At 44.0% G+C, this 23,332-nt stretch overlaps 1 protein-coding gene across 1 annotated transcript in view; it reads right to left on the bottom strand.

Moving 5' to 3' along the window:
* ryk (receptor like tyrosine kinase) overlaps nucleotides 1-23,332 on the bottom strand; it is a 429,626-nt gene that overhangs the window by 110,719 nt on the left and 295,575 nt on the right. The window contains exon 11 of the mRNA XM_068042876.1: nucleotides 19,616-19,685. Coding sequence (XP_067898977.1) covers nucleotides 19,616-19,685 — 70 coding nt within the window. The remainder of the gene's footprint in view (nucleotides 1-19,615; nucleotides 19,686-23,332) is intronic.

The raw sequence follows: 23,332 nt of genomic DNA, 5'->3' as shown, positions 1-23,332 counted from the left end.
TAACCTGTGACTTTTCTAATATTTGTCAGTTCCGATGAAGGGTCACTGACCCGAAACGTTAACTCTGCTTCTCTTTTCACAGATGCTGCCAGACCTGCTGAGCGGTTCCAGCATTTCTTGTTTTTATTTCAGATTTCCAGCATCCGCAGTATTTTGCTTTTATCTATTCTTATCTATCCTGTCCCAGCCAATAAATCACCTCCAATGGCTTCTCTTCCTGCTGCTGCACTGTTACCTCTGGAGGCCCCCAATGATCTAGCCTTGGCTCCCTATTTCTCAACTCTATGCTGTCGTTCAATGACATCACCCAAAAATACAAGGTTGTGTTGTAAATGTACACTGATGACACCCAGTTCTACCACACCAAAACATCTCTCGACGGCCACCCCACTTTCTCTGATTCGTCACGCTGTTCTCAACATTCAGTACTGGATAAGTAGAAATTTCCTCCAACTAAATATTGTGAAGACAGACACCATTATCTTCAGTCCCAGCACAGATTCTGTTCCCTTGTCACAGGCTCCATCCCTCTCTCTGGCAACTGTCTGAAGCTGAACCAGACCGTACACAACTTTGGTATCGTATCTGACGTATCGAGGTATCGTATCGAGGTGAGCTTCCGACCACACATGCACTCCATTACCAAGACCGCCTACTTCAGTCTCCATGACACCATTTAACTCTGCCCCTGCCTCAGTTCATCTGCTCCTGAAACACTCATCTAGGTCTTGGTACCTCTAGATTTGACTATTTAAAGTTTTCCTGTGGAGGATGATTTCCTGAACTGTGCACGAGATGGGTTTCTGCAACAGTACATTGTGGAACCAACTGGAGATCGGGCTATTTTAGATTTAGTATTCTGGAATGAGAAAGGGCTAATTGATAACCTTGCTGTAAAGGAACCATTAGGAAATAGTGACCACAATACGATAGAATTTTATATTAAGTTTGAAAGTGATATAGTTCATTCCGAAACTAGGGTCTTAGAATCTGAACAAAGAAAAGTATGAAGGTATGAGGTGCAAGTCGGCTATGTAGTTTGGGAAAATACACTAAATGATTTGACAGTGGACAGGCAATGGCTAGTATTTAAATAGTATTACACGGTCTACAACAAATATACATTCCTCTAAGACACAAAAACCCAACAGGAAAGATGAATCAACCTTGGCGAACAAAAGACGTTAAAGATTGAATTACATCAAAGGAAGTGGCTTAGAAGGTTGCCAGAAAAAGTGTAAGCCTGAGGATTGGGAACAATTTAGAATCCAGCAAAGGAGGACCAAGAAACTGATAAAGAAAAGGAAAAGAGACTATGAATGGAAGCTAGCAAGAAACATAAAGGTGGATTGTAAAAGCTTCTTTAGGAAGAAGGAAAAGATTAGCAAAGACAAATGTGGGTCCATTATAGGCAGAGACAGGAGAAATTATAATGCAGAATAGGGAAATGGCAGAGAAAGTAAACAATTACTTTGTTAAAAGCAAAATACTGCAGATGCTGGAAATCTGAAATAAAAACAAAAAGTGCTGGAAATACTCAGCAGGTCTGGCAGCATCTGTGGAGAGAGAAACAAGAGTTATCGTTTCAAGTCTGTGACCTTTCATCAGTTCTGATGAAAGGTCACAGACCTGAAGCGTTAACTCTGTTTCTCTCTACACATTAAGCAATTACTTTGTGCCTGTCTTGACAGAGGAAGTTACAGAAAATCTCCCAAAAATACTAGGGAACCAAGGGAATTGTGAAAATGAGGAACTAAAAGAAATTAGCATTAATAAAGAGGTAATACTCAAAAAACTAACTGGGCTGAAGATTGATAAACCCCCTGGACCAGATGAGCTACATCTCAGAGTGTTGAAGGAGGTGGCTCGAGAGATAGTGATTGCACTGGTGGTTATCTTTCAAAATTCCATAGACTCTGGAAGGGTTCCTGTAGACTGGAAAGTAGCAAATGAAACCCTACTATTTAAGAAAGGAGGGAGAGAGAAAACCTGTTAATTTGGTGTCAGTAGTAGGGAAAATATTACAATCCATAATGAAGGATGTGATAACTAGACACTTAGAAAATAATATATGATATATGATTGGGCAGAGTCAACATGGATTTATGAAAGGAAAATCATGTTAACAAACCCATTTGGAGTTTTTGAGGTTGTTACTTATAGCCTAGATAAAGGAGAACCAATGGATGTGGTGTATTTGGATTTTCAGAAGGCTTTTGATAAGATCCCACACAGGAGATTAGTAAACAAAATTAGAGCACATGGGGTTAGGGTAATGTACTGGTATGGATTGAGAATTGGCTAACAGACAGAAAGCAGAGAGTAGGAATAAATGGGTCATTCTCAGGATGACAGGCTGTTACTAGTGGGGTACCGCAAGGATCAGTGCTGGGGCCACAGCTGTTCACAATCTATATAAATGATTTGGATGTGGGGACCAAATGTAATATTTCCAAATGTGATGATTACACAAAACTAAGTGGGAATGTAAGTTGTGAGGAGGATGCGAGGAAGCTTCAAGGGGATTTGGACAGGCTAAGTGAATGGGAAAGAACATGGCAGATGGAATATAATGTGAATAAATGTGAAGTTAGCCACTTGGGGAGAAAAAAAAACAGGAAGACAGAGTATTTCTTAAAGGGTGAGATGTTGGGAAGTGTAATGTCTAAAGGGGTTTGGTTGTTCTTGTTCATGAGTAACTAAAAGCTAGCATGCAGATGCAGCAAGCAATTAAGGTGGCAAATGAGATGTTGGCCTTCACTGCAAGAGGATTTGAGTACAGGAATAAAGATGTCGTGCTGCAATTGTATCGAGCCTTGGTGAGATCACATCTGGAGTATTGTGTACAGTTTTGGTCTCCTTACCTTAGGAAGGATGTTCTTGCCATAGAGGGAGTGCAACAAAGGTTTATCAGACTAATCCCTGGGATGGCGGGATTGTCTTATCACAGAATCACAGAATAATACAGTGCAGAAGAGGTTTTCGGCCCATCGAGTCTGCACCGATGCATTAAAGACACCTGACCTGTCTACCTAATCCCATTTGCCAGCACTTTCCCATAGCCTTGAATGTTATGATGTGCCAAGTGCTCATCCAGGTACTTTTTAAAGGATGTGAGGCAACCCGCCTCTACCACCCTCCCAGGCAGTGCATTCCAGACCGTCACCACCCTCTGGGTAAAAAAGTTCTTCCTCAAATCCCCCTTAAACCTCCTGCCCCTCACCTTAAACTTGTGTCCCCTCGCAACTGACCCTTCAACTAAGGGGAACAGCTGCTGCTTATCCACCCTGTCCATACCCCTCATAATCTTGTACACCTCAATCAGGTCACCCCTCAGTCTTCTCTGCTCCAGTGAAAACAACCCAAGCCTATCCAACCTCTCTTCATAGCTTAAATGTTCCATCCCAGGCAACATCCTGGTGAATCGCCTCTGCACCCCTTGCAGTGCAATCACATCCTTCCTATAATGTGGCGACCAGAATTGCACACAGTACTCCAGCTGTGGCCTTACCAAAGTTCTGTACAACTCCAACATGTGGCCTTGTCCAATCTACACCTTCTCCTTTGTTATCTCGTGCCCCACCCCCACCTCACTTGCTTATAACCTGTGACATTTTTAATATTTGTCAGTTCCGAAGAAGGGTCACTAACCCGAAACGTTAACTCTGCTTCTCTTTCCACAGTTGCTGCCAGACCTGCTGAGTGGTTCCAGCATTTCTTGTTTGTATTTCCAACATAACCTCCCTGCTTTTGTAATCTATGCCTCGATTGATAAAGGCAAGTGTCTCATATGCCTTTTTCACCACCCTATTAACCTGCCCTTCTGCCTTCAGAGATCTATGGACAAACACGCCAAGGTCCCTTTTGTTCCTCGGAACTTCCCAGCCAGTCATTGAATACTTCCGTGTCACATTACTCCTTCCAAAGTATATCGCCTCACACTTTTCAGGATTAAATTCCATCTGCCACTTTTCTGCCCATTTGACCATCCCGTCTATATCTTCCTGTAACCTAAGACACTCAACCTCACTGTTAACCACTCGGCCAATCTTTGTGTCATCCGCGAACTTACTGATCCTACCCCCACATAGTCATCTATCTTGTTTATATAAATGACAAACAATAGGGGACCCAGCACAGATCCCTGTGGTACGCCACTGGACACTGGCTTCCAGTCACTAAAACAGCCGTCTGTCATCACTCTCTGTCTCCTACAGCTAAGCCAATTTTGAATCCACCTTTTCAAGTTACCCTGTATCCCATGTGCATTTGCTTTCTTGATAAGTCTCCCATGTGGGACCTTGTCAAAGGCTTTGCTGAAATCAACTGCACTATCCTCATCTACACACTTGGTCATATGCTCAAAAAATGCAATCAAATTTGTTAGGCATGACCTCCCTCTGACAAGGGCCATGCTGACTATTCCTAATCAAATTTTGCCTCTCCAAGTGCAGATAGATTCTCTCCTTCAGAATTTTCTCCAATAGTTTCCCTACCACTGACGTGAGACTCACTGGTCTGTAGTTCCCTGGCTTATCTCTACAACCTTTCTTAAATAGTGGGACCACATTAACTGTTCTCCAGTCCTCTGGCACCTCCCCCGTGGCCAGAGAGGAATTAAAAATAAGGGTCAGAGCCCTTGCAATCTCCACCCTCGCCTCCCACAGCATCCTGGGACACAAATCGTCCAGACCTGGAGATTTGTCCACTTTTAAGCCTGCCAAAACCTCCAAAACCTTGTCACTCCCTATAACAATTTGCTCAAGAACCTCACAGTCTCTCTCTCTGAGTTCCATATCTACATCCTCATTCTCTTGGGTGAAGGCAGATGTGAAGTATTCATTCAACACCCTACCAATGTCCTCTGGCTCCACCCACAGATTTCCCCCTTGGTCCCTAATGGGTCCTACTCTTTCCCATTGATATACTTGTAGAATATCTTGGGATTTTCCCTACTTTTACCAGCCAGCGTTTTCTCATATCCCCTCTTTGCTCTCCTAATTGCTTTCTTAAGCTCCATCCTACACTTTCTGTTATCCACGAATGCTTTCGTTGATTTGCTCTCCTTGTATTTGCTAAAAGTCTCTCTTTTCCTTCTCATCGTACCCTGAATGTTTCTGGTCATCCATGGTTCTCTGGGCTTGTTGCTCCTACCTGTTACCCTAGAGGGAAAATATTGGACCTGTTCCCTCCCCATTTCCTTTTTGAATGCCCCCCACTGCTCTTCTGTAGATTTTCCGACAAGTAACTCTTTCTAGTCTACCTTGGCCAGATCCTGCCTTATTTTACTAAATTCGCTCTCCCCCAGTCCAAAACCTTTTTTTGCAACTTGTCTATTTCTTTCTCCATAACAAGCTTAAATTGTACCATGTTGTAGTCGCTATCACTAAAATGCTCCCCCACCGACACATCAACCACCTGTCCGGCTTCATTCCCCAGAATTAGGTCCAGCACTGCACCCTTCCTTGTTGGATCCTCTACATATTGAGCTAAAAAGTTCTCCTGTATATATTTTAAGAACTCCACTCCATCTGAGCCCTTAACACGATGACTATTCCAATTAATGTTGGGAAAGTTGAAATCACCCAATATAATTACCCTATTATTTTTGCACAACTCTGCGAATTGCACATATATTTGCTCCTCAATTTCCCGCTGACTATCTGGGGGTCTATAATAAACACCTAGCAATGTGGCTGTCCCTTTTTTATTCCTAAACTCTACCCATAAAGCTTCATTTAATGCCCCTTCCAAGGTATCATCTCTCCTTACTGCAGTAACTGACTGCCTAACTAATAATGCAATGCCCCCTCCTCTTTTACCCTCTCCTCTTATGAGGAGAGATTGCAGAAACTGGGCCTGTATTTTCTAGAGTTTTGAAGAATGAGTGCTGATCTTATTGAAACTTACACAATTCTTACAGGGCGTGACAGGGTCGATGTGAATAGGATGTTTACCTGGCTGGGGAGGCCAGAACCAGGGGACACAGTCTCAGAATAAGGGGTAGGCCGTTTCAGACTGAGATGAGGAGGAATTTCTTCACTCAGAGGGTGGTGACTCTTTGGAATTCTCTACCCAAGAGGGCTGTGGAAACTCAATCAATGTGCATGTTTAAGATAGAAATCGATAGATTTCTGGATTCTAATGACATCAAGTAATATGGCGATAGTGCGGGAAAGTGGCATTGAGGTACATGATCAGCCATGATCTAACTGAATGGTGGAGCAGGCTCGATGGGCTGAATAGCCTACTCCTGCTCCTATGTTACTATCTACTTTAGCTCTATGGTATTGTCCCTCCCTATCTGTCTCTCCAGCTTACAACCACTGGGCGGCACAGTGGCGCAGTGGTTAGCACCGCAGTCTCACAGCTCCAGCGACCCGGGTTCAATTCTGGGTAGTGCCTGTGTGGAGTTTGCAAGTTCTCCCTGTGTCTGCGTGCGTTTCCTCCGGGTGCTCCGGTTTCCTCCCACAAGCCAAAAGACTTGCAGGTTGATAGGTAAATTGGCCATTAGCAATTGCCCCTAGTATAGGTACGTGGTAGGGAAATATAGGGACAGGTGGGGATGTGGTAGGAATATGGGATTAGTGTAGGATTAGTATAAATGGGTGGTTGATGGTCGGCACAGACTCGGTGGGCCGAAGGGCCTGTTTCAGTGCTGTATCTCTAAACTAAACTGAACTAAAACCCTCTGTGATCTCTGCACTCTAATTCTGGCCTCTTGGTCATCTCTGATTTTAATTGCTCTGCCATTGGTGGCCATGCCTTCAGTTGCCTAGGCTCTAGTTTCTGGAATTCTCTCCCTAAACCCCTCTAGGACCTGATGGCCTACATCCTAGAGTTTTAAAAGAGGCAGCTGCAGAGATAGTGGATCCGCTGGTTATGATTTTCCAAAATTCCCTCGATTCTAGAACAGCCCCAATAGATTGTAAATTAGCAAATGTAACACCACTATTGAAGAAAGGAGAGAGAGAAAACAGGAAACTACAGGCAAGTTAACCTGACTTCAGTTGTCAGCAAAATGTTGTAATCTATTATTGAGGAAGTCTCAATGATGCACTTCGAAAATTGTAACATAATCAGACAACGTCAACATGGTTTTACGAAAGGGCAACAGTGTTTGACAAATTTAATAGTGCTTGTTGAGGCTTTAACTAGTAGGATAAAGGGCAGCCGGTAGATGTAGTATACTTGGATTTCCAAAAGGCATTTGATATGGTGCCACATAACAGGCTAATATGCAAGATTTGGGGGTAATATGGGCATAGATAGAGGACTAGTTAATGGACAGGAAGCAGACAGTAGGGATAAACAGGGCATTTTCAAGTTGGCAGGCTGTAATTGATGGAATGCTGCAAGGATCGGTGCTGTGGCCTCAGCTAATTACCATCTATATTAATGACTTAGACCAGAGGTCGGCAAGCATGTGGAACATTATGGATTCAACAGCGCCTCCCAATCTTGATTGATCAAACCCCATTTTTCCTCTATCAACTTTTAGAAGATAGTGATCTGAATGTGTTTCAAATTTAAAAAGAATATCAGATATCTAAAAATCACTTTGACAATTGAATATTTTTATAGATAACAGCCAGAACTTGTGAAATGTTTACTCACAAAAATATGAAATTCCATTGAAAACATGCTTGGATCAAAAGTCATAAGTTACACTTACATCGTTTTGCCAAGCAAAATGACATCATGTGCCACTGAGCTAATGGCTTACATATCGCTCGCTAGCCAATCACCCTAGATGCTCACGGACTTTGATGGTAATTAAATGGCTAGTTTCGGCTTTTTAGACTTTTATTAACACCGTACTTGTGAGAAAGTGTCATTCAATTAACATTATCGTAAAATCCTTTAAAATTTTGTTGATAAAAGCACTCTTTCATTGATATTAACACGTACATTTAAGCATCAGTATAAAGATGCTGCATAGAAGTCCATAAATGTGTCTGTCTTGTTTTTCATTATTATTGGCATTTGAGTAACAACATTGCGGCTCTAAGATGTTGTATTTTTGACTAAATTTTTAAAATGGCTCATTGTTAAGGTTGCCAACCCCTGACATAGATGAAGAGACCGAGAATATCTAAGTTTGCAGATGATACAAAGCGAGGTGGATATGTAAGCTGTGAGGAGGACACAAGGCGGCTTCAAAGAGATAGAGGCAGGTTCAGTGAATGGGCAACAAGGTGGCAGATAGAGTATAATGTGGGAAAGTATGAGGTTATTCACTTTGGTAGTAAGAACAGAAAAGCAGAATATTTTTCTAAAATGCATGAAAAATCTGAAAGTAAGCATGCAGGTGCAGCAGGCAGTTAAGAAGGCAAATGGTATGTTGGCCTTCATAGCAAGAGGATTCGAGTACAGGAGCAAGGATGTCTTGCTGCAATTATACAAGGCCTTGGTGAGACCACATCTGGAGTATTATGTGCAGTTTTGGTCTCCTTATCTGAGGAAGGATGTTCTTGCTATAGAGGGAGTGCAGCGACTGATTCCTGCGATGGCAGAACTGACTTATGAAAAGAGATTGGGTTGATTAGCCTTGTATTCGCTAGAGCTTAGAAGAATGAGAGGGGATCTCATAGAAACTTACAAAATTCTAATAGGACTGGACAGACTAGATGCAGGAAGGATGTTCCCGATGGCGGGGGAGTCCCGGACCAGGGGTCACAATCTAAGGATAAGGGGTAAGCCATTTAGGACTGAGAGGAGGAGGGATTTCTTCACCTGGAGAGTGGTGAACCTGTGGAATTCTCTACCACAGAAAGCAGTGGAGGCCAAATTATCAAATATATTCAAGAAAGAGTTAGATATAGTTCTTAGAGCTAAAGGAATCAAACGATACAGGGAGAAGGCGGGAACAAGGTACTGAGTTTGGAAGATCAGTCATGATCGTATTGAATGGCGGTGCAGGCTTAAAGGGCTGAATGGCCTACTCCTGCACCTATTTTCTATGTTTCTATGTTTATAAATGTTGATGTTCAGAGGAACTTGGGAACTTGTACAAGGAACACAAAGTTAGCATGTAGGTACAGCAGGCAATTGGGAAGGCAAATAGCATGTTGGCCTTTATTGCAAGGGGATTGGAGTACAAGAATAAGGAAGTCTTGCTACAATTGTACAGGGCTTTGGTGAGACCACACCTCGAATGCTGTATGCAGTTTTGTCTCCTTATTTAAGGAAGGATACACTTGCATTGGAGGCGGTGTAGCAAAGGTCCACTAGATTGGTCCCTGGGTTGTCCAATGATGAGAGTCTGAGTAAATTGTGTCTATACTCTCTGGAGTTTAGAAGAATGAGAGGTGATCTCATTGAAATTTACAAGATTCTGAGGGGGCTTGACAGGGCAGACTCTGAGAGGTTGTTTCCTATGGCTCGGGAAGCTAGAACACAGGGACACAGTCTCAGGATAAGGGGACAATCATTTAGAACCGAGATGAGGAGAAATTTCTTCACTCAAATATTTGTGAATCTTTGGAATTCTCAACCCCAGAGGGCAGTGGATGCTCCATCGTTGAATATATTTAAGGCTGGGATAGACAGATTTTTGGTCTCACAAGGAATCATGGGATATGGGGTAAATAAAAACAAGAAATGCTGGAAATACTCAGCAGGTCTGGCAGCATTTGTGGAGAAAGAAGCAGAGTTAACGTTTCAGGTCAGTGACCCTGGGATATGGGGAGTGGGCGGTAAAGTAGAGTTGAGGCAGAAGATCTGCCATGATCATACTGAATGGCAAAGCAGACTCAAGGGGCCATATGGTCTACTCTTGCTCCTATTTCTTAGGTTTCCACTCTCCTTTAAATCTTCCATTATAACACCTTTAACTGAGTACAACATCCAAAGGCGTTTCACAGGAGCCTTATCAAACAAAATTTGGCTTCGATCTGTGTAAAGTGATATTAGGAGAGGTGACCAAAAGCTTGGTCAAAAAGCATCTTAAGGGAAGCAAGAGAGTTAAAGAAGTGGAATAGTTTAAGGAGGGAATTCCAGAGCTTAGGTTCTCGGCAGCTGAACGTACAGCTGCCAATGGCGAGCAATTAAAACTGAGGATGCGCAAGATTTTGTGTAGTGCAGATTTCTCAGAGCGTTGTATGACTCGAGGAAATTAGAGATAAGGAGGAGCGAGCCTCAGAATACTGTGTGCAGTATTGGGCTCTACACTAGTATAGCAAGCTGAAGCAGGCCTCAGTGGTCAATTAGACTTGCAGGCTTAACCCTCAAAATAAGAGGTTTATTCAACCACGGCTTTAAGTGCAGCGATCAACAAAGCTGTAATCGATTACTTTCCAGCATAAAGATTCCTACTCTGTCCTGACCATTACCATTAATTACCATTGAGTCGAAACTATATTCACGACATCATCTGGTGTTGGAGCTGGAGTCTAATGTAATATTTCAGTAAGTTACAAGTTAATCCCTTTTTTGTTTCGGAGGACCGGGGACTGCTGGGTAGGGGATAAGGTAAGCTTTTTATTTAAAAAGTTCAGTCCGTCGGATTGCTAAGCGAACAAGTTTTGACTTTTTTTTTCGTTTGGTTTTTCAGTAGATTTATTGGGAATCTAGAATAGTGGGAATGGAGGTAAAGGCAGTTGTATGTTCCTCCTGCAGAATGTGGGAGGTAGGGGTCGCCAAGAGTGTCCCTGCTGACTGCATCTGCGGGAAGTGCACCCAACTCCAGCTCCTCGCAGACCGCGTTAGGGAACTGGAGCTGGAGCTGGATGAACTTCGGATCATTCGGGAGGCGGAGGGGATTATTGACAGGAGTTATAGGGAGGCAGTCACACCTCAGGTAAAAGAAGTAGGTAGATGGGTTACCGTCAGGGGAAGGAAAGGGAACCAGCAGGCAGTGCAGGGATCCCCTGTGGCCGTTTCCCTCAACAACAGGTATACCGTTTTGGATACTGTTGGGGGGGACGACTTACCAGGGGTAAGCAATGGGGTGCAGGTCTCTGGCACAGAGTCTGTCCCTGTTGCTCAGAAGGGAAAAGGGAAGAGGAGCAGAGCATTAGTCATTGGGGACTCCATAGTGAAAGGGGAAAAGTTTAGGGGGGATATGCGTGGAAAGTTCTTTACGCAGAGGGTGGTGGGCACCTGGAACGCATTGCCAGCGGAGGTGGTAGATGCAGGCACGATGGAGTCTTTTAAGATGTATCTAGACAGATACATGAATGGGCAGGAAGAAAAGAGATACAGAACCTTAGAAAATAGGCGACATGTTTAGAGAGAGGATCTGGATCGGCGCAGGCTTGGAGGGCCGAAGGGCCTGTTCCTGTGCTGTAATTATCTTTCTTCTTTGTTGTTTTTTGGAACAGATAGGAGGTTCTGTGGGAACGAGAGAGACTCACGGTTGGTGTGTTGCCTCCCAGGTGCCAGGGTACGTGATGTCTCCGATCGTGTTTTTGGGATCCTTAAGGGGGAGGGGGAGCACCCCCAAGTCGTGGTCCACATAGGCACCAACGACATAGGTAGGAAGAGAGATGGGGATTTAAGGCAGAAATTCAGGGAGCTAGGGTGGAAGCTTAGAGCGAGAACAACCAGAGTTGTTATCTCTGGGTTGTTGCCTGTGCCACGTGCTAGCGAAGAGAGGAATAGGGAGAGAGAGGAGTTGAACACGTGGCTGCAGGGATGGTGTAGGAGGGAGGGTTTTGGTTTCCTGGATAATTGGGGCTCTTTCTGGGGTAGGTGGGACCTCTACAAACAGGATGGTCTTCACCTGAACCAGAGGGGTACCAATATCCTGGGGGGGAGATTTGTTAGTGCTCTTCGGGGGGGGGTTTAAACTAAATCAGCAGGGGAATGGGAACCTAAATTGTAGTTCCAGTGTACAGGCTGTTGAGAGTAGTGAGGTAGGGGATAAGGTTACAGGGACGCAAGAGGGCACTGGCAAGCAAGAACTTGGTTTAAAGTGTGTCTACTTCAACGCCAGGAGCATCCGGAATAAGGTGGGTGAGCTTGCAGCATGGGTTGGTACCTGGGATCCTGATGTTGTGGCCATTTCGGAGACATGGGTAGAGCAGGGGCAGGAATGGATGTTGCAGGTTCCGGGATTTAGATGTTTCAGAAAGAACAGAGAAGAGGGTAAAAGAGGGGGGGGTGTGGCATTGTTAATCAAGGAAAGTATTACAGCGGCAGAAAGGACGTTTGAGGACTCGTCTACTGAGGTAGTATGGGCCGAGGTTAGAAACAGGAGAGGAGAGGTCACCCTGTTGGGAGTTTTCTATAGACCTCCGAATAGTTCCAGAGGTGTAGAGGAAAGGATAGCGAAGATGATTCTCGACAGGAGCGAGAGTAACAGGGTAGTGGTTATGGGGGACTTTAACTTTCCAAATATTGACTGGAAATACTATAGTTCGAGTACTTTAGATGGGTCTGTTTTTGTCCAGTGTGTGCAGGAGGGTTTTCTGACACAGTATGTGGACTGGCCAACCAGGGGCGATGCCACATTGGATTTGGTACTGGGTAATGAACCCGGCCAGGTGTTCGATTTAGATGTAGGTGAGCACTTTGGCGATAGTGATCACAATTCGGTTAGGTTTACCTTAGCGATGGGCAGGGACAGGTATATACCGCAGGGCAAGAATTATAGCTGGGGGAAAGGAAATTATGACGCGATTAGGCAAGATTTAGGATGTGTAGGATGGGGAAGGAAACTGCAGGGGATGGGAACAATCGAAATGTGGAGCTTATTCAAGGAGCAGCTACTGCCTGTCCTTGATAAGTATGTACCCGTCAGGCAGGGAGGAAGTTGTCGAGCGAGGGAGCCGTGGTTTCCTCAAGAAGTTGAAGCGCTTGTCAAGAGGAAGAGGGCGGCTTATGTTAGGATGAGACGTGAAGGCTCAGTTAGGGCGCTTGAGAGTTACAAGCTAGCCAGGAAGGATCTAAAGGGAGGGCTAAGAAGAGCAAGGAGAGGACACGAGAAGTCATTGGCTTTCTATAGGTATATCAGGAATAAACGAATGATGAGAGTTAGAACAGGGCCAATCAAGGATAGTAGTGGGAAGTTGTGTGCGGAATCAGAGGAGATAGGGGAAGCGTTAAATGAATATTTTTCGTCAGTATTTACAGTAGAGAAAGAAAATGTTGCCGAGGAGATTACTGAGATACAGCCTACTAGGCTAGATGGGATTGAGATTCACAAGGAGGAGGTGTTAGCAATTTTGGAAAGAGTGAAAATAGATAAGTCCCCTGGGCCAGATGGGATTTATCCTAGGATTCTCTGGGAAGCCAGGGAGGAGATTGCAGAGCCGTTGTTGTTGATCTTTAAGTCGTCATTGTCGACAGGAGTAGTGCCGGAGGACTGGAGGATAGCAAATGTTGTCCCCTTGTTCAAGAAGGGGAGTAGAGACAGCCCTGGTAATTATAGACCTGTGAGCCTTACTTCGGTTGTGGGTAAAATGTTGGAAAAGGTTATAAGAGACAGGATTTATAATCATCTTGAAAAGAATAAGTTCATTTGCGATAGTCAGCACGGTTTTGTGAAAGGTAGGTCGTGCCTCACAAACCTTATTGAGTTTTTCGAGAAGGTGACCAAACAGGTGGATGAGGGTAAAGCCGTGGATGTGGTGTATATGGATTTCAGTAAGGCGTTTGATAAGGTTCCCCACGGTAGGCTATTGCAGAAAATACGGAAGTATGGGGTTGAAGGTGATTTAGAGCTTTGGATCAGAAATTGGCTAGCTGAAAGAAGACAGAGGGTGGTGGTTGATGGCAAATGTTCATCCTGGAGTTTAGTTACTAGTGGTGTACCGCAAGGTTCTGTTTTGGGGCCACTGCTGTTTGTCATTTTTATAAACGACCTGGATGAGGGTGTAGAAGGGTGGGTTAGTAAATTTGCGGATGACACGAAGGTCGGTGGAGTTGTGGATAGTGTCGAAGGGTGTTGTAGGGTACAGAGGGACATAGATAGGCTGCAGAGCTGGGCTGAGAGATGGCAAATGGAGTTTAATGCGGAGAAGTGTGAGGTGATTCACTTTGGAAGGAGTAACAGCAATGCAGAGTACTGGGCTAATGGGAAGATTCTTGGTAGTGTAGATGAGCAGAGAGATCTTGGTATCCAGGTACATAAATCCCTGAAAGTTGCTACCCAGGTTAATAGGGCTGTTAAGAAGGCATATGGTGTGTTAGCCTTTATTGGTAGGGGGATCGAGTTTCAGAGCCACGGGGTCATGATGCAGCTGTACAAAACTCTGGTGAGGCCGCACCTGGAGTATTGCGTGCAGTTCTGGTCACCGCATTATAGGAAGGATGTCGAAGCTTTGGAAAGGGTGCAGAGGAGATTTACTAGGATGTTGCCTGGTATGGAAGGAAGGTCTTACGAGGAAAGGCTGAGGGACTTGGGGTTGTTTTCGTTAGAGAGAAGGAGGAGGAGAGGTGACTTAATAGAGACATACAAGATAATCAGAGGGTTAGATAGGGTGGATAGTGAGAGTCTTTTTCCTCGGATGAGGATGGCAAACACGAGGGGACATAGCTTTAAGTTGAGGGGTGAAAGATATAGGACAGATGTCAGAGGTAGTTTCTTTACGCAGAGAGTAGTAGGGGCGTGGAACGCCCTGCCTGCAACAGTAGTAGACTCGCCAACTTTAAGGGCATTTAAGTGGTCATTGGATAGACATATGGATGTAAATGGAATAGTGTAGGTCAGATGATCGGCGCAACATCGAGGGCCGAAGGGCCTGTACTGCGCTGTAATATTCTAATTCTAAAAATTCTAATTCTAATTAAAGATTTCTTAAAGCTATACCACCTTGCCTTGCTCATTCTGATGTTTCAGACATTTGCTCAAAGCTGCATCCTTATAGCAGATGCAGACCTCTCAAAAACCAATGTATTTCTCTCTCTGCTACAATTAAGAAGGCTATTGAGGTTTCAGAGGGGGTACAATGCAGATTCACCAGGATGCTGCCTGACACAAGGAAAACCAAAACAAAAGAAGACTTGAAAAACTGGGTCTATTTTCAATAGAACTATGAAATTTGTAACTTAACCCTGGGAGCCCAAGGGAACTATGCTGCGCTCCCTCCAAAGTCAAAATATTCCTCTAAGGTGTGGTGCCTAGAACTGTTCACAGTGCACCACGTGTGGTCAATCACCCCAATCTTAATTATAGACTCTAGTAATTTCCCAACAACATGTTAAGCTAACTGGTTTATGATACCCTGATTTCCCTCAGTCACCCTTCTTGAATAGTGGAGTGACGAATACAATTTTACAATCTAAACAAATAGTTCCTGAATTGAGAGAACATTGGAAGATTGTACTTAGGGCATCTGCAATTTTCTCACCCAATTCTTTTAAACCCTGGGATGGAAACGATCTGGTCCTGGAGGTTTGTCACCAAGTATGTCCGGTACACAAAAAGCATGACAAATCCAACCTGGCCAATTACCGCCCATCAGTCTACTCTCGATGATCAGTAAAGTGATGGAAGGTGTTGTTGACAGTTCTATCAAGCTGCACTTGCTTAACAATAACCTGCTCACTGACGCTCAGTTTGGGTTCCGCCAGGAACACTCAGCTCATGACCTCATAACAGCCTTGGTTCAAACGCGGACAAAAGAGCTGAACTCAAGAGGTGAGGTGAGAGTGACTACCCTTGACATCAAGGCAGTATTTGACAGAGTATGGCATCAAGGAGCCCTAGCAAAACTGGAGTCAATGGGAATCAGGGGAAAAACAGAACAAAGGAAGACGGTTGTGGTTGTTGGAGGTCAATTATCTCAGTCCCAGAACATCACTGCAGGGGTCCCTCAGGCCCAACCATCTTCAGCTGCTTCATCAATGACCTTCCTTCAATCATAAGGTCAGAAGTGGGGACATTCAATGATGATTGCACAAAGTTCAGCACCATTCGAGACACCTCAGATACTGAAGCAAGACCTGGACAATATCCAGGCTTGGGCTGATAAGTGGCAAGTAACATTCGTGCCACACAAGTGCCAGGCAATGACCATCTTCAACAAGAGAGAATCTAACCATCTTCCCTTGACGTTCAATGGCATCATGATCACAAAATCCCCCACTATCAACATTCTGGGGGTTACCATGGACTAGAAACTGAACTGGAGTAGCCATATAAATACCATGGCTACAAGAGCAGGTCAGAGGCTAGGAAACCTGCAGCGAGTAACTCACCTCCTGACTCCCCAAAGTCTATCCACCATCTACAAGGCACAAGTTAACAACAGTCAAGAAGCTCGACAGCATCCAGGACAAAGCAGCCTGCTTGATTGGCACCCCATCTTCAAACATTCACTCCCTCCACCATTGACGCACAGTGGCAGCAGTGTGTACCATCTACAAGACGCACTACAGCAACAACAGCACCTTCCAAATCTGCAACCTCTACCACCTAGAAGGACAAGGGCAACAGATGCATGAGAACAACACCATCTGGCAAGTTCCCCTCCAAGCAGACAGCATCCTGATTTGTAACTATATCGTCGTTCCTTCACTGCTGCTGGGTCAAAATCCTGGAACTCCCTCCCTAACAGCACTGTGGGTGTACCTACCCCACATGGACTGCAGCGGTTCAAGAAGGCAGCTCACCACCATCTTCTCAAGGGCAATAAATGCCGGCCTAGCCAGCGACACCCACATACCATGAGCGAATAAAAAAAAAATACAGGTCCAGTTTCCTCAATCTATCCTGATAAGACAATCCCACCATCCCAAGGATTAGTCTGGTGAACCTCTGTTGCACTCCCTCTATGGTAAGTATATCCTTCCTTAGAAAGGGAGACCAAAACTGGACACAACACTCCAGGTGTGGTCTCACCAAGGTTGTATTGTAGCAAGCCATTTTTACTCCTGTACCTAAAACCCCTTGCGATGAAGGCCAACATACGATTTGCCTTCTAATTGTTTGCTAACATGCTAGCTTTTCATGACTCATGAACAATGACACCCAGGCCCCTTTGGACAGAACACTTCCCAAACTCTCACCATTTAAAAATACAGTCTTTCTGGTTTTTTTTCCCCAAGTGGGTAACTTCACACTTATTCACATTATCTTCCATCTGCCATGTTCCTGCCTATTTCACGTAGCCTGTCCAAATCTGCTTGAAGCTTCCTCACAGCCTCCTCACAACTCACATTCCCACCTAGTTTTGTGCCATCAGCAAATTTGGAAATATTAAATTTGGTCCCCACATCCAAATCATTTATCGAGCTTGTGAACAGCTGTGGCCCCAGCTTGCGGCACCCCACTAGTAACAGCCTACCATCCTGAGAATGACTTTTTATTTGGTTTTTTTATGCCTTCCCTTTTTTGTGAAAACAGATGCAAAGTATTCATTAAGAACCATACTAAAGTCCTCCACCTCCACACACAGGTTACTCTTAAGCTCCCTCACAGGACTTACTCTTTCTTTAGTTATCCTCTTGCTCTTTATGTAGTGATAAAAATTCTTCGGGTTTTCCTTGATTTTACTTGCCAATATTTTTTCATGCCCTCTTTTTGCTTTCCTAATTTCTTTTTTAATTTCACTAAACTTTTTATACTCCTCTAGGTTTTCTGCAGTATTGAGCCCTCAGTGTCTATCATAAGCTTACTTTTTTTCTTTATCCTCTCCTTTAAGCCCCTTGATATCCAGGGGGCTCTGGATTTGTTGGTCCCACCCTTTTTCTTTAAGGAAACAAACTTGCTCTGAACACTCACTATCTCTTCGTGGAATAGAAAGATAGGAGCAGGAGTAGGCTATTCGGCCCGTCAATGTCTCCCACTGATCTGACACTGATTCACCTTTAAATAGCAGTTCCCAGTCTACTTCAGCTTTGTAAAATTAGCTTTCCTTTTCCATAACTACCCTAAATCTAACTGAATTATGATCACTTCCACCAAACTGCTCCCTAACTGATACTCCTCCAACCTGTCCAGCTTCATTCCCTAAAATTAAGTCTGGTACCGCCCCTCTCTCGCTGGGCTTGCTATCTACTGGCTAAAAAGTTTCTCCTGAAAGCATTTGAAGAATTCAGCTCCCTTTCACACTAATTCTATCCCAGTGAATAATAATGTAGTTGAAATCCCCCATGATTACTCCCTTAGTGTTTTTGCACTTCTCAGATATTTGCTTACATATTGGCTCTTCTATCTCTCTCTGACTGGTTGGGGATCTATCGTACACTCCCTGCAATGTGATTCCTCCTTTTGTGGTCCTTCAGTTCAACCCATGTGGCCTCATTTGATGATCCTTCTACCATATCATCCCTCCTCCCAGCTATAATTGTTTCTTTAATCAACACTGTGACACACCTTTTTTTTTAATCCCCCATCTTGTCTGAAAACCCTATAACCAGGAATGTTGAGCTTCCATTCTATTCCTACCCTCCTTTCAGCCCTGTTTCAGTAATAGCCATATTATACTGCCATGCATCAAATTGTGCTCTCACCTCATCTGCCTTATTCCCTTATTCTTGCAATGACGTACACACCATTCAGCACTGCCAAACTCCCTTGTTGTCTACTTTCTAGCCTTTGTATCATTTGCCTTCCCAACATGCTTACTAATTTTCTGCTTTCCATTTCCAAATTTTCTTCTCTCCCTTCTGAATCTACTCCCAGGATCCCATCCCCCTGCCAAGCTAGTTTAACCCTCCCTAGCAAAACCCCTGCGAGGGTATTGGTCACAGTCCTGTTGAAGTGCAATCCGTCCGCCTTGTACTGGTCCCACCTCCCCAGAAGCGGTCTCAATACCGTAAGAATATAAAGCCCTCCCTCCTGCACATTCTCTCCAGCCACGTATTCATCAGCTTTATCTTCCTACTTCTGTACTCACTAGCACGTGGCACTGGGAGTACTCTGGAAGTTACGACCTTTGAGGTCCTGCTTTTCAATCTCTTTCCTAGCTCCCTAAACTCTGCCTTCAAGACTTCATCTCTTTTTTTGCCGATGTCATTGGTGCCGATACGAAGCATGACCTCTTACACCATCCACCACCCCCGTGCCCCCAAATGTCCTGCAGCCACTCAGTGGCATTCTTGACCCTTGCACCCAGAAGGCTACATACCATCCTGGAGTCACGTCTGCAGCCGCAGAAACGCCTGTCTGTGCCCCTCACTAGCGAATCCCTCACCCCTATTGCTTTTTCGCTCTTCCTGCTTCCCCATGAAGCTGAGCCACCGATGGTGCCATGCACTTGACTCTGGCTGCACTCCCCAGAGGAACGATCACCAGTGTTCAGAACTGACTATCGGTTGGAAGACGAAGATGCAGTCATGGGATCGCTGCCCTGCCTGCCTGGTCCTCCTTATACTTCCAGTGGTCTCCCATTTCCTCTCTGAATACACATTTTTAAGCTGCAAGGTGACCATCTCTAGAAAGGTGCTCTCTATGAAGCTTCAGCCTCACAGATGCCCCACAATGACTACAGTCTATTTACTTATAAATGAAAAAAGTGCAGCTTGTAGAAATAACATAAATATTTAATACCTTCCTAGCTTATGCAAAGAAATATATTTCACTAAGTAGTTGTGAATTTAAACATATCAGATTTGATCAATAAAACCCTTTGGGCTCTCTCTCATATCTTCTGAAATTCCATCAGAAACCTATAAAATACATCTTCTGATAATCATTCACCTCTTTCAGTGCCTTTGAGTTTACCTGTGATGGAGTCCACGTAGCTTGCAGCTCTCTGTCAACATCATAGTCACTTGTACCTCTGAGGCATGATCTACAAAGGGAAACAAACAAAACTGAAATCAATTGCAGCTCTTGGACTTAGCAACAAAATTGTTACCACCTTTCCATTAAACAAAAGGTAAAATCCACCGCTGTTAAAGCCATACTTTTGTGTGTGTTGCTAATGGCACTGCATGTTGCTGCACTGGGGAAGAGTCAACAAGCAAGTATGCAGCAAGCAGTTAATTTGAGGCACACTGTGAAGCCCAAGGCATCAGGAAATGGCAGAATTCATGCTAAGTAAGCATTGTCCGCATCATTCCTAGTGCACTACAAAAAGTAGGCATCAATAACTCAGTTTTCCAGTTTCCAAGATAAAGTATGTTCAACAATCAAAAATATATTAAATTGGAAATGCTGGAAACACTCAGCAGGTCTGGCAGTATCTGTGGAGAGAGAAGCAGAGTTAACGTTTCAGAACTGATGAAGGGTCACTGATCTAAAATGTTAACTCTGCTTCTCTCTCCACAGCTGCTGCCAGACCTGCTGAGTATTTCCCGCATTTCTTGTTCTAATTTCAGATTTCCAGCATCTGCAGTATTTTGCTTTTAATATATTAAATTGGAACTGTTTCAGGTTTAAGGCCAAAGATGGTCACAAACTCTCATATTAGGGCTCTAAAATAGCAGAACCAGATTCTGTTCCTCCCATGGTCACTAGATCAAAGGAAATTTTTTTTAAAATCTATTCCTAACGCCAAGTGTAGCTCCCCAATATAACCAGTATATCCAATGATGTCTCTGAACATAACAAAACACCTTTGTCAAACAAGATTCTGCACCGTTCCACTTCAATTTGTCCAGTCCAGGTTTGGCAACTAACACCTCTGAGTGAACCAGAATTATACTGGTGAGGCCAGTTGGCCAGATAATAAGCTAACGATGTTGCCAGTTGATCTTTTCCTACAGGAACAATGGTAAGGGTAATATTTGGAAAAAAAAATATTTGAAACACATTTCAAAAAACACATTTTATAGAAAACGGTGCTTCAGAAATTTGATTTTTGAAGATCTCTCAATTGCATCTAATAACACACATGTACCTTCAAAGAATAGGCCAAGCACATTGAAATACAGATATCCCCCTCCCCCCAAGCAATACCTGAAAACACAATATTAAAGCCATCAAATGACACCTGCTCAATAGAGGACAACCTGCAGAATTCTGTTAAAAAGTGTGTCACTGTTTTGTGGATTGAATCAGACATATAGAGTCATAGAGAGATACAGCACCGAAACAGGCCCTTCGGCCCACCGGGTCCGCGCTGACCATCAACCACCCATTTATACCAGTCCTATATTAATCCCATTTTCCTTCTCACATCCCCACCTTCCCTCAATTCTCCTACCACCTACCTACACTAGGGGCAATTTTTTTGTAATGGCCAATTTACCGATCAACACGCAAGTCTTTGGCATGTGGGAGGAAACCGGAGCACCTGGAGGAAACCCACGAGGTCAGAGGGAGAACTTGCAAGCTCCGCACAGGCAGTACCCAGACCCGAACCCGGATCGCTGGAGCTGTGAGGCTGCGGTGCTAACCACTCCGCCGCCCATATATGTGAACAATGTTTCAATACTTAGACATCCGATAAACATGGTTTCCCCAATATGGATGATGTGCCATCAGTTTGTTTGCATCAATGTTCTCAAAACCGTGAATCCTGCAAAAGGAATTCTCCAGAGCTACTGCCTAGGAATATTGGACAGAGCTTGCTGGCCAAGATGAAACCCCATTTTACATTCTTGGAAATGGGAATTCCACAATGCTTTGGCCTCACTAGGGCATACAGCAGACTCAACATTCTATCTTCCATCTTCGCCCCCCCCCCCCCTCCAACCCCTGACCCTTGGAGTTGTCAGCATTCAGAATGGCTACCACTTGGGCATTATATCTTTTCTGTGTTTAAGTCAAAACAAGTTTTATATCAGATTGGATGCTGCCTCTTCCAATGAATCATGACAAAACATCAATACCTTTCTCAAGGACAGCTCCAAGATTTGACAGGAACTTTCTGCAAGTATCACAAAGATCAGTAACAGGGATCAAAAGAACTAGAGCCAGTTGACATAAAATTAAGGTTCAACCCTGTGTGTGGGATGACAAGCTGCACATAGGAGTCACCTCTCAAACAGCGAAGCAAAATCCTGAACAGGTCCTGAGAAGAGGTGATGTCAATAAATAGTAAAACTGCCTCTTCATGACAGAATACACGGAGCATTTCAAAAACCATTTTCCATTCCATGGTATAGAACTAAACAAACAGGGCTGGTGGTCACTGTGATTCTGACACAGGGGTCATCAAGGATGGTTCAAACAAAATCACGTTTACCCAATGAGGAAGGTATTTTTTTCTGCTAGGTGTCATTCTTAAATAAAAATAATTGACAAGCAAATTGTTTCCAAGCTCCGGCCAATTGGGTTTTGGCCAAAATTATTTAGAGGCAACTGAAAAAGTACAGGTATTGATGAAAATGGAGAAAGAGACAGAAACTGAGTCTGGGAAGATGAAGAGCGGTTATGGGCTATAAAAAGGCAAAGTAAACACAATGAGTGGGCTGGCTTGTTACTGTTGCTATTCACATTGACCTTCCACTGTCTTCAAGGAGAATTTCATGGTATCACTGCTTCTCTGCTGAACAAGGATGAAGTTGGAAACTGACAAGTGGAGGAATTAAGCAACAAAACTATTCAACCCGATACTACAGTACACTGAAGCACAACATATTCAATTACAATAGCATTTTTTTTCTAAAATTACATAACCACACCTGGAGTACCGTGTGCAGTTTTGATCTCCACATCTAAGGACGTATATACTTGCATTGGAGACGGAACAGCAAAGGTTCAGTAGATTGGTTGCAAGGATCAGAGGGTTGTCCTATGATGAGAGACTGAGTAAACTGGCTTATATTCACTGGAGTTCAGAAGAATGAGAGGTGATCCCACTGAAACATACAAGGTTGTGAAGGGCTTGACAGTATAGACACTGAGAAGGTGTTTCCCCTGGCTGAGGAATCTAGAACACAGGTTCAATTATTTGGGACTGGAATGAAGAGAAATGTCTTCATTCAAAGGATTGTGAATATTTGGAATTCTGTACCCAAGAGGTTTGTGGATACTCCATTGTTGAATACATTCAAGGCTGAGATAGACATAGTTTTCACCTCTCTGTGAATCAAGAAATATGGGGAACGGGTGGCAAAGTGGAGTTGAAGCAGAAGATCTGCCATGTTCGTACTGAATGGTGGAGCAGGCTGTAGAGGCCATGTGGTCTATTCCTGCTCCAATTTCTTGTTATGTTCACCAGTGTACCATGGCTGCAGTGTGTGCTTTCTACAGGATGATTTTCCCAAACCCATGACCTTCACCTAGAAGATCAAGAGTAGCAACTGCATGGGACCCTCATATTCCCCTCTAAGTCCCACATCATCGTGGCTTGGAAATATATCACCATTTCTTCATCGTTGCTGGGTCAAAACCCTGGAACCCGCTACCTAACAGCAATGTGGTAGCACCTTTACCGCACAGATTGCAGCAGTTTAGGAAGGCAGTTCACCACCATCTCAAGGGGAATTGCCGATGGCCTTGCTGGAGACGCTTGTATGCCAAGGATGATGTTATGATCAGGTGAGGAAG

This window comes from Heterodontus francisci, chromosome 11 (genome assembly GCF_036365525.1).
Source record: "Heterodontus francisci isolate sHetFra1 chromosome 11, sHetFra1.hap1, whole genome shotgun sequence".
NCBI classification, from domain to species: Eukaryota; Metazoa; Chordata; class Chondrichthyes; order Heterodontiformes; family Heterodontidae; genus Heterodontus; species Heterodontus francisci.
Note: the sequence above shows the minus strand (reverse complement) of the source record. Positions and strands in the feature narration are given on the sequence as shown.